We start from the raw sequence: 12,729 nt of genomic DNA on the forward strand, positions 1-12,729 counted from the left end.
CAGGGATAAGGAGGTGATTATTCCCTTGTATAAGGCAATGGTCAGTCCACACCTTGAGTACTGTATACAGGTCTGGTGGCCTCATTTCAAGGATATAGAGCTGCTGAAACGAGTACAGAGAAGGGCAACAAGATTAATGAATGGAACGAAGGGTTGCTCTTAAGAAGAAAGGCTTAAGTTTTGCAAATTACAGTGTCTGGAGACTAGGCACCGGCGAGGTGAACTGATAGAGGTGTATAAAACCTTGAATGGTTTGAGTATGCTCAATGCCGATGAGATTCTTCCTCTTGCTCAGAATAATCACCTGAGAGGGCATAAATTCAAATTGTGGAAAGTCAGATGTAAGATAGATGTGCGGAAATTTGCCTTTAGCCAACGGGTAATTGGTTGGTGGAACAGACTTCCATCCCTTGTTGTGGAAGTTGATAGCCTAAATAAATTTAAGGCTCAGTTGGACAGGTATTTTGAATGAACGGAGGGGTGAAATGGGAGTTTTTTTTTGGCTGATGCTGCATAAGCTTGCTTTCTTACATCATATGCCCCTACTAATGCTAATGCTAATGCTAATATAAGATACAATTAATAATATCGTTCACACCACTACTGTAGTTTGCTATTACAAATAAAGAATTCTGTATTTACACTAAAAGTTCTATAGTAGTCTCGTATGTACAACAGTAACAAAAGCTTCCCTGAAATCCAAGTATATGGTATCAAAATTATTTTTTTGCATCCAGTTCCTTTATGACCATGTCATAGTAATCAATCAAATTGGTCAAACAAAATTTACCATTAACAAATGAATGCTGTGTTTGATTTCTAATTGTGGTCTTGCTTAGATGAGCCTGCATTACTTCTTTTACCAGTAACTCCATTATTTTCCCTGGAAGAGAAGTTAAATTAACAGGTCTGAAATTGCTTGTGGTGATCTCTCTTTGTGAATTGGCGATGCAATTGCACATCTTGAGTCCATGGGGACCTTGCCCAAATCCAATGATGCTCTCATAATTATGGCTAAGGGTTTGCTTACTTGTTTTGCTGCCTTCCTTAATATAACTGGTTAATCCCATCTACTCCAGATGCCTTTCTTATGTTTAACTTCAACAATTTCCTTTCCACTTTCCTCTAAGTTATTACAAATTCATTAAGCTCCCTGTTAGAGCTTGATAAATTTCTGGAATCCCCTTCCCTTAAGAATTCCTCACGTGTGAATGTAGATACAAAATACTCATTCAGTTTGTCAGCAAACTGAGCAGGATCATCAACAGTCAAACCACCGATACCAAGTGGACAAATTTGATTCCTCCACTTCCTTGTAGTGTTTACATCAGTAAAGAAGTCTTTGATGGTTTTCTCTGCATCATCATTTTCCAAAGATTTCTCGTAATCTGCCTTCGCTTGCCTGACGTCTTTGTGACTTGATTACAGACTAGTTTCTATCTACCATAGGCATCTGTATTGCCCAATAATCCCATGGACTTTTCTTCTTCTGCCACAGGTTTCATCAGTTCATCTGACATCCATTTAGGCCTATAGCTTGAAGAGTATTTCTTGGTATGAAAAGCCTAGTAGATTCTATGATTAATTCCTTGAATTAATCATAGAAGTGATTAATTATTAAGTTACTTTACGAAAGCAAAAACCCCTTCCTTTACCCTTGATGATAGTTACATCTTTAAGTAAATCCCAAATCACTGCTGTTAATCAGATCAAGAGTTGCCTAATAGTTATGCTTTAAGAGAAATCACACCCGTCTTTGACTGGAGTGCATTGTTTAAAATTTTAAAAAAGTGGATTCTAAGATTTTGTCTCTCATTTCAACTTCGTCTTCAAGGTCACTATCAAACATTATTTTTTAAGGCATATTCCTTTTCAATTCAATTCAATTTCCCACTTTTTTGCATCATCTAGCAGGCATTTAAATTGATCATCTATTTTGCAGTTTTTAAGGTATTCAGTCAATTTTATCTGAGAAAACATGTTTCATGAGAAAGGATGCTCTAAGTCCACTCAGGTCAGTGGAGCATACATAAGTCATTGTATACATACAGAATTCATATCAAATTCACAACAGCATGTCCTTCATAAAAAATTGGCAATGTTATTTACTTTCTCTAAGGTTTCATTAACAAAAACACATTATCACATTTTTGAAGTACAGCACAACTATTTTTGCTGGGGGAGAGAGGGGTATAGCTAATTTCAATCAGAATTAAAATTTTAGTATTCCTAGATCATTACTGCACTTTTAATCTGCATGACTAACTGTTAGAAACTAAACAGTACAACTATAGAAAAATAAACAAATAATAATAAAAGTCATTTCATTGCATAAAACACACTGTTTTCTTGATAGCAAAATTTATCCTTTCTGCAATTTTATGCTTAGATTTCATGTGTAGTACTACACTCAGGGTAGTGGAAAATGAAACAGACTTGGTGGGTGTGCAATCACACATGAAATTCTCTGAGCAGTGCAGAGATGCTGTCAGGACAACTCATGGTGTTTTGTTAATGATATACAGAAACTTTGGTATTAGGGATAAGATGATTATCCCTTCATATAAGGCCATGGTTAGGCTGCATCTTGGGTAATGTATACAGGTCTGGAGGCTTCACTTTAGGAAGAAAGTAGAAATGCTGGAATGGGTGCAGAGAAGGGCAACCAGACTGGTGAAGGGAACAAAAGGGCGCTCTTAACTAGAAAGGCTTCAGTTCAGCAAATTGCAGCATCTCGAAACCAGCCACCTGAGGGGAGAACTGTTTGAGGTGTTTAAAGCCTTGAATGGATTGAGTAAGCTGAATGTTAATGGTATCCTTCCACTTGCTGAGATTACACATGAGGGGACAAAAATTCGTGTTGAGGAAGGGTGGTTGCAGGATTGATGTGCAGAAGTTTTCCTTCAGTTGACTGTTTCCTTCTGTTGTTGTGGAAGTGGATGGGTTAGATAAATTCAAGGAAAAACTAGACAAATTCTTGGAGGGTACAGATGGGTGAATTTTTTTTTTTTTTTTGACTGCTACTATATAAGCTTGCTTTCTTGCATCATATGCTATTACTACTAGTAGTTCAAAAATATATTGAATGGCACAAAAACTACACACTATACCTGCTTGTGTAGTAACTTTTTTTTTTTCTTTTTTTTTTTTTAATGCAGTTACTTTATTGATAAATGTGTGTCCCAAACATCCACTACTGGATCATTATCGTCAATTGTAGCATTGCTTTAGTTTTGAGTTTTAAAAAACGTTCTTGTTTATACTCCGGCACAACCACCAGGCCAGTGGAGTTTACAATAAATCAATCAATACAAATGTTAATCATATTTAGTAGCCACAGGCTTGAACCCCAGTCCACTCAAAGAGCGTGTGCTACTGCACTCGTGCTCCTGACCACTTGGCTACGTCAGGCTATTTCGGTTCGGATCATTAGTTGTTTTGGAACAAAAGTGCACAGGTGTAATTATTAAATAAAAAGACTGTTATTGCTGTTGGAACACTGCTGCAATTTTAAAAATTTATATATCTATATCTTATATCTATTACAATGTTAAAATAATAGATGATATTAAAAAAAAAAAAATTTAAGCGGTTTCTTATTTTTTTATAAAAAAAAATTGAATGGTGCAATAAAAATCCACAAACATGCTCAAGTTTTTGACATGCCTGCTGAAGGAATAAAATAATGTTGGATGTATTACAACTAAAGTGTACCTGTTGATAAAGCATACATATCCTAATGGTCTTGGTGTAATTTCATAATTTTTAATTTAAAAACCTTTTATTTAAATTATTATCTTTGTTATTTTTTTATTTAAATTATTATCATAGTTATTTAGTTTTCTAAGCAAATTAATAATATTAAACTTAATTTAAATTATAACAGAAACAATGGACCCCACCCTTACTTGCTTGTGCTTCTGCAACTGAGGGAGAGAGTTAACAGGTGGACATGGAGTTGCTGCAGCAACTGGTACAGCATGAAGAGCGGCAGTTGGAGGAGGGGACTGGATAAACATATCTGACTGCTGGCTCCGAATGAAGATGGGATTAGGAGTTAAAAGAGCTTGTGACTGCAATCCTCCTGGAGTTGCCCAGGTAATACCTTGTGGCAGTGATGCACCCAATGCTTGCAAATAAAAAAAGATGCAAATGAGCAACATTACATTACATGACAAAAATGTATTTATGTTGAACAGTCTGTTTCTTTCAAAATTAGTTGCATTTTTGCACAATTTTAGCAATGTTTTTTTTTTTTTTTTTTTCAGTAATGATATCTGAAGGGAATGGAATTACATATTACACTTTTTACAAATTCTGTACTTTTAAATATCAGATTCTTTTGGCTCACCAGAGTCCTGTTATGTCTGCGTATATTACATTGGTCTAAAGTGGGTGCAGAACATGATTTCTGTTCTCACTAAGTTTTACAAAGCAGATACAGCATATGTTGGAATGCCTAAACTGGATGACTAAAACAAATCATGGACACTTCATTTATATTGTCATAGCTGCTGATCAACATCAAAAGTATGGCTATGTGGAAGCCAGAAACTATGCCTTTTGTGATTTCTAGAAATTGTGGAAAATTCAAATGAGACATTTAGGTGTAACCAAATCCAATATACAGCTTTTAACATTCCATCAAAAAGAAATGAATTTACTGGCACCTAGTTGCAAGACAACTATCTACAGAAAAAGGCATATCATGTTTGCACCTTTCTACACAGTTGTTGATTCTGTGTGCTAGCACTGAGTTATTGTCTTGTTTGAAGAATTTGACAATAATTTAGCAGAGTGATGTCTTTTCCATGCAGCTCAATGAGAATTCTGAAAGATATTTTGTAAAGCCCTTCATGTGAAAGAAGACTATAAAGTGCGAGGAAAAGTTATGAAAGCAAAAAATGGTATGTCAGCGGGAAAAGGCTAGAATTCCTTCCTGAGTTGCAAGATGGTTAAACTAATTTTTTTTTTTTTTTTTTTTTTGTTAGTTGTTGGAGCATCAGCTTCTGTGGCCATAATCCACCTCCCAAAGTTTTTGCATTTTTACTCTGATCCAAGCCTGACGCAGGATTCGAACCCGCGATCTTGGGGTTGCCAGCAGGCGGTTACACTAAATATACTTGCTTCCTCTATCTGGGGACAGCAGAGCAATACAGCAGCAATATATCAAAAGACATGCCAAACAGTAATTAAATCCTGGTTAACATAATACAGTTAAGAATGATCAGATCCAAAAAGTTAACGTCTTGCTGCTACTGATTCATATTAAGATAGAGCTAGAAAGTATATTTAGTGTAACCTCCGACCTGGCTAGCCCGATCGGCGGTTACACTAAATATACTTGCTTCCTCTATCTGGGGATAGCAGAGCAATACAGCAGCAATATATCAAAAGACGAGCCAAACAGTAATTAAATCCTGGTTAACATAATACAGTTAACAATGATCAGATCCAAAAATTTAACGTCTTGCTGCTACTAATTCATATTAAGATAGAACTAGAAAGCAGTTTTCAAAGCTTTGGATACTGAAAGTGATGTCTTGCAGTGTATATTCTTAATGTTCCCAAAACTGGCTGAAGAAAAGTAAGAGGTGGATTCAATGCACCATAAGTTAAGCAGATGCTGACATTTAAAGAGTTACAAGGCAAAGTGACAGTTACTGAAAAAAGGCTGGCAGGCATTTAGCTTGTTTGTAATGTATCCAAGGTAACAACAAGAATATAACTATAAATAGATGTTTGAAAATCTGATTGATGTCTTCAAAATTCCACAGGACTTCAAACCAAATTTATGTGAGTGAAGAGCATGGGAACATTTCCATCAGGACGTTAGAGCAACAGAGACAAGGTGGGATGTTGATATGATGGGATTTATCTTCCTCAGTAGTGTGAAAAATTTTTCTTAATTCCTATCTTCTTATATGTATTTTGTATGTAATAACAATAGCCAGCATGTTTGAAGTATATAGCACAGTAAACTGGTTGTTAAGCGTTTTGAACATGTTAAGAGTAGAAAACTTACTTCTTATCAAAACGGTGGTACTGAGAATTCTGATCTCTTGCCACAGCTATTTTTGGACTATTTTCCATCAGTACACTGACATCTCTGTTACAACCAAGTTGTTCTACTGCATCTTCAGCTAAAGACAGGGCTGACTTATTAGCAACCTATATTTCTTCTAACTCTTATATCTAAGAGCTTATTAATCTGTCATACCCAATACATTCCACTTGATGGCCTTCTAAGGTACTAATGAAATCTCTCTCTCTGCACTTGTTCTCAAAACTTGTGCTCCTGTTCTGTGTAACCATTTTATACTTTCTTGTTCCACTGGTGTTTCCTCCTGCTTGGAAAGAAACACGCCAGTTGGAAAATTACTCTTATACAGCCAGTTCCTAAAGAGGATGATGGAAGATGAAAAAATCCTCATTCCAATTATCACCCCACTGCACTTACCTAGGAGGAGGTGCTGCGGTAGTGAATGGATGCATCTACATGGAGCTGCACTTGATTGTTGACGGCGGACTGGGATCCTAGGATAACTTGGTTTGGTTTTGGATCAATACTAGGATTTTACCATGGATTTTTTGGATGTTAAGGTACATGCAAATGGAGGTAAGTGATATATTCCAAATAAGAGTTTCGCTTATTATAGCTCTCACCAATTTTTGTGCCTTTGAAAGTATTTTCGTGCAGCGCGATCGCTACAGCGATCTCACTGTTACTGTTGTTGACTTGATTGCACCTCAAGAACACAAAAGTTTTGAGTATATTACAAGTAAAACTAGCTACATTATACATATTTTGAATGGGGAATCTGATTATAATGATAGTTATAACGTATTCTCAGAACTTGAGTGTTTTCTTTGTTTATAGTGGTTTTCCCACCAAAACTGGGAAATTGCGATATTCCAGTTTAAATACAAAGGGTACTAGGAAAGTTTTGCAATACAGCTTTGTTTATTTAATTTTTTCAAAGTAATTTCCTCTACATTCAATACACCTCTCCATCCTCCGAAACCAATCTTTAAACTAGTTCTGCCAAGTTTCACTAGGGAGTAAAGCACACTCGTCCCAAGCCCGTAGAAGGTCCTCATCACTGGAAAACCGCCTCCCTTTTAGCTTCATTTTCACATGCGGGAACAGTGCAAAGTCGCAGGGAGCAAGGTCTGGACTGTAGGGAGGGTGCTCGAGAAGTTTCAGTCCTGTCGTGGTCAAATATTCGGTGCAGGCTTTGGCGCGGTGAGCTTGGAGCATTATCGTGATGGAGGTACCAGGTGTCCATTCTTGACTTTGGCCGCAGGTTCTTCATAGATCCAACGACTTTAGGCAGGCATTGTTCAGTATACCACTTAGCTGTGACTGTCTTCTGCGTGTCCAAAACGACACGTTCCACAATTCCACTCGATTTGAAAAATACAGCTATCATTTTCTTCTTTACAGATCGGGATTTTCTGACAATTACGGGTGTGTCGTCATCATCAAAGACCCAAACTTTGTTTTGAGCCTTGGTCGGCAGATCGTAATAGTACAGCCAAGTCTCGTCACCTGTCACGATGTTGTTCACATACCGAGATTGTCCCTTATCAAACTTTTTTAACATCTCCCGGCACCAAGTCACACGTCGTGTCATCTGCTCTTCAGTCAGTTGATGCGGCACCCAGAGAGAACAAAGTTTCTTCACGTGCAAACGATCTTGCAGAATCGAACGAATTGCTGGTGCATTTAGGCCCAAAGTATCCTCTATCTGTTGGTAGGTCACTCGCCTGTTTTCGTCAAGCATTTTCCTCACAGCAGTAACGTTTTCCTCCGTAACTGACGTTCGTGGCCTTCCCGGCCTCTCAGAATCCTCCAGAGTGAAATTTCCCCGGCGAAGGTAAAGAAAGCCTGCACGAGAACGACGAGAAACGTCGGATAACTTACGCGGAAAATTAGTTTGCCGATACGGCACTCTAGCGCTGCTCACTCGGTAAACAGACGGTAGGTGTTAACGGTCTGGAGCAAAGTCGAGAACGATATACTGATTGACAGGTAGGCGTGGCAAACGACGTGCTGATTGGTGCGCGAACACAACACACGATAACATCGGTTTAGTATCACTGTAGCAGCACTAATGGTAACTTGTCCTAATCGTACATGCCCTAACATTTACTGTAACGGTGAAAAAAGATCAGGTTACCTCGACTTGAATCCCATGGGAGCTTGAACCCCTCCCGAAGTGGAGGGGGTAACCTAACCTTTTTTCTTTAGAATCAGTCATATTTAGAAATACATTCATAAAAAAATAAATTTTTTTATGACCGTATTTTTATTTTCTTGTTCAATAATATGCCCTAATGGTGAAAATAGGTCAGGTTACCTCCACTTGAATCCCATGGGAGCTTGAACCTCTCCCGAAATGGAGGGGGTAACCTAACCTTTTTTCTTTAGAATCATGAGTGGACTAGCACATAAATTGTTTATTAATAAAATATTATTTTTTTTATTAATGTACTTTTATTTTTAAAGACACTCATGCGGATACACACGTATCATAACGTCAATCAGCACCTTAATAGCTATTCAGTATACTGTATATATAAAGAATCTTTCTTTCTTTTTCTATTATTTCCCAACCTAACGTTTAAGTTTAGGTCGCGAAATACAAGGAAACCTTCTCTTTTATTTCCTAACCTACCATTTAAGCTCAGGTTATGAAATACAACGAAAAACAAAGAAACCTTTTCCTTTTTTCGTAACCAAACCTAAATCAATAATACAGTAAAAGCACTCATCAACTCCAAAAATCTGCTTTTAATATGAGAAAAAAAAAAAAAAAAAAACACAATGAAGAACATAAAATGAACGGAACGAAACTTTCTCAGAAAAAAAATTCATGAGTACAAATCATACAGTTGGACCTGAATAGCTATTCGCAATTTGAGTAACAATATTGTGAAAAGTATCTTCATGATTTTTCCCATAAATTTGACGCCACATATATTCATAAATGTGACCCATCAACATATGTTTACAGCTGCCATTTACTCCTTTAGTTACACTTTTTAGTTTCTTCCACTGGGCTTCGATATTATTCGTATGTGCTCCTGTATGTGGATCTACAAAATGTTCCTTGTGTTTCACCGTTAAATGTTTGTACTTCTTTTTTTCTAAGGCCGTAATACGGCTATATGCACGCCATTCATCTGTTATGATGGTAGTATTTTTCTTCACTACTTTTCTAATAATGCGCAAAAGAGTTTTTGCTTTCCGATTTTTTATCAATTTCATGAAGACGAATTTAGATTCTCTTTCGAACACACCAAACACCCATTTCTTCTTAGCAGTTAAATTTCGTCCTCTGTGATGTTTTGGTTTTACCAGTACAGTTTCGTCTGCTTCTACAATTTTCCCCGATCCACCCAACTTAATGGGTTTTTTTATTAACTGCAATCCGCAAATATCTCTTAGTTTCTTATAAAACTTAATTGCTGTCACTTTCGAAATTTCCAGATGGAATGCTGTCTTAGTTACTGGCGTGCACGTTGACCAAAAGTATATAATGTACATTATCTTTTTCAATGAAACTTTTGTATTTTCCATAAAACTATGTTTCAATAAAGAAACTCGTGAAGAACATTTTTTGCAAAACCACAACTTTCCACATGACTCTGTTCTTGATTCAATTAGTTTAAAATAATCATTGCACTTAAAACAGTACAATTTCGGTCTTATCAATTTAGTTTTCATCAAAAAATCAAGCAACGTTTCATTTTCCTTACAAATTTCTTCCATCTTTAAAAGATTCATCGCTACTATTACCTGTTCACCGTTTATTACAAAACTATTATGCACCGTTCTTTACTGGTAAATACACATCATAATGCCAACCAATGACTACACAGTAGCTTGTCGTCTGTCGTGCCCACCACCAATCATTTCATTGTTTGCCACGCCTACCTGTCAATCAGTATATCGTTCTCGACTTTGCTCCAGTCCGATAACACCTACCGTCTGTTTACCGAGTGAGCAGCGCTAGAGTGCCGTATCGGCAAACTAATTTACCGCGTAAGTTATCCGACGTTTGTCGTCGTTCTCGTGCAGGCTTTCTTTACCCAAGCCATTTCCCCTTTGGAATTCTCTATACCACCTGAATATCGTTGTACGATGTGGACAACCATCATCTAGTGCAAGAGTCATTTCTTCTAAGCACTGGTCTATGGTTAAACCACGCACGAAATTATACCGCAAAACTGTCCTTATCTCATTTCGTGACCACGATGCCATCGCAAGCACTTTACACTCTCACTACTAATGAATAACTGAGCCCATCGACTTGGCACGGCGGCTACTATGCACGTATGAACATGTCTCAACGTGCAGCAACAAGCAGCTTCCTGTGATTCATTGTTGCGTCATATTGCAAAACTTTCCTAGTACCCTTTGTAGCATTGGAATTAGACACATTAAAATTAAATTATCCCCCCCCCCCAACATAAGGAATAAATGAAAATTGACAAAACGACTGGGCAAGAACAAAATACTGAGGATAAAAGGCAAAAATCTGGAAATAACGATTTGGACATATCAAAATTAACACAATAACTATAAAAATGGTAACAGAACTAAAATATCTTGGAGTGGTCTTTGTTTCAAAATTAACTTTTTATCCCCATTTGACCTACTTGGCAAAGAAAGTGAGAAATTATGCAGATATGATTGCCAGGATCAGTCGAGCAGACTGGGGCCTCAAAAGAAAGACCCTGGCAATCATATACTGTGCAATGTTCCTACCTGTAATCACCTATGGAACTGGTGCATGGTTCACCCGCTCGGACATAGTAAGAAATAGGAATAAATTAGAATCGATACAAAGGACAATACTTCTCACTATTACCAGAGCATGTCGCACAGTAAGCACACCTGCGCTACAGTTGTTGGCCAGAGCTCTCCCACTTTATTATAGACTTAAAAAGGGCATACCCACAGAATTTCTGGGGATAGCCCTTGATACAGCTAGCACTCTCAACGTTGAAAGAAAAAGGATAGCTACAAAACTCCATGAGCTATGGCAAACAAAGTGGGAGCAGGAAACCAGAGGACTGGTTAGCCCCTGGACTTTTTACAACATTTATATTGACAGGTCACAGCCCCCTAAAGGCGGTTAGGGCTAACTGATGACCCAAACTGAACCTGTGACAAGAGTGAAGACTGGACACACATTCTATATGAACGTATAATTTATGACACCCCCAGAACAGAGCTAATAGCACAGATTGGCCTCCTTCCCAGGGAAGAAGAACATCTGTTCATTATAGAAGAGGAAAACTATAAAGCCTTTACAACCTTCACACAGAAAGCATTCAAAATGCATAGAATTATCCAAAGAAGGGCAATTCAGCCCCCCAGCAATTGAACAATAATCGATAGTAAAAAATTGCCCACTTTTCCCACCTCACCCAGATGATGATGACTTAAAAACTGTCGGGATAGCAGTATTCTGCACCCTGACATAACAAAACCTGATTGACATGGGCATCCCCCAGGACTACTCTGCCACATGTGGGAACCTGGGGCACACCAAGTAAGCAACCATATAGAGAAAGAAGATGTACAGGCAGCCAGGGAAACAGATTAGCTGAAAAATATCAGTAAGCTAGTAGCAAGGGGATGCAATGTAGAATGAAAGAAGAATGGATAAGGAGAATGAAAGACACAATGAATAGGCTGGGCACAGAGTGAATTGGCAATTATGGAAAAAGGGAATAAATGTCAGTTTTGGTGAAAGAAAGAGTGGCACAGCAAGAGGGAAAGAGAGCGTTATGGCGAATGGGAATGAGTGGAAGAGCAAATCTAATTGACTGATACAATACAGAGTTAATAATAATTTACTTTACTTTATATACTAACAACACAAACACTACCACTGCATTCTCCTCTGGCCTGCAAAACACTTGCAGCTAGGCCTGCACTGAAACTGAAACATAACATTAAATTGAGGTGCCCAGAGAGTGCAGTGCAGAAAGCAAGAGTTGAACAAATGAAATGAAAGCCAGAAGAACAAATGAGAAAAAGTGTGTGAGAAAAAGAACACAAACCATAAATGTTACTAACCTTAGTTTTAATATTTTATATTCTTGCTTATTTAGTTCAACTATTATGCATTAGTATTTAAATTTACATTACACACCATTGCATCCCCCCCCTGGTGTGTGCTAAAAAGATGAATGAGTGACTGAAAGGGGAAAAAATTAAAATAAAATAAACAAATAATATATATATATATATATATATATATATATATAAAAATATAAAATTAAAAAATAATAAAAATAAAAATAATAATTATATATGTATATATATATATATATATATATAACCTAACAGAATAAAAACATATAATATATTATAAAATATAACAAAAAAGTATAAAAATAGAATGCAAGTAGAGTAAGAATGCAGTTTATGAATGAAGTAAATGTGTTTCTCTCCCACCCCCTAACTGCCAGCTAACATATCCTACCCTCCAAGCATGATGGGCAGTTTGACCATGCTACCGGAATCGACACAACATGACACTGACGATCTGAACTGGGTACTCTAACCTGGTTCCCCTTTAAAACCCCATCCCCAGGGAGTGGAGGAGATGGGTTTCTGTCTCCTCCCCACTGACCTCATTGGGGATGCCTAGTCTATCATCCCCATCCTTCTACCTGTTTTTTCCCCCAGTCTTCAGTCTTCCCCCC

At 37.4% G+C, this 12,729-nt stretch overlaps 1 protein-coding gene across 8 annotated transcripts in view; it reads right to left on the bottom strand.

Annotated features, from left to right (window-relative positions):
• The window catches only part of LOC150079243 (uncharacterized), a 575,463-nt gene that overhangs the window by 155,577 nt on the left and 407,157 nt on the right, over window positions 1-12,729 (bottom strand). For 7 of the 8 annotated variants that reach the window (XM_090383519.1, XM_090383513.1, XM_090383518.1 and 4 more), the window contains one exon: window positions 3,903-4,129. In XM_090383519.1, the coding sequence (XP_090239645.1) occupies window positions 3,903-4,129 (227 nt within the window). The remainder of the gene's footprint in view (window positions 1-3,902; window positions 4,130-12,729) is intronic. The other variant, XM_090383516.1, reaches the window with a different exon arrangement.

The sequence above is a fragment of the Mastigoproctus giganteus genome, chromosome 10 (assembly GCF_048544385.1).
Source record: "Mastigoproctus giganteus isolate SK-2022 chromosome 10, ASM4854438v1, whole genome shotgun sequence".
NCBI lineage: Eukaryota > Metazoa > Arthropoda > Arachnida > Uropygi > Thelyphonidae > Mastigoproctus > Mastigoproctus giganteus.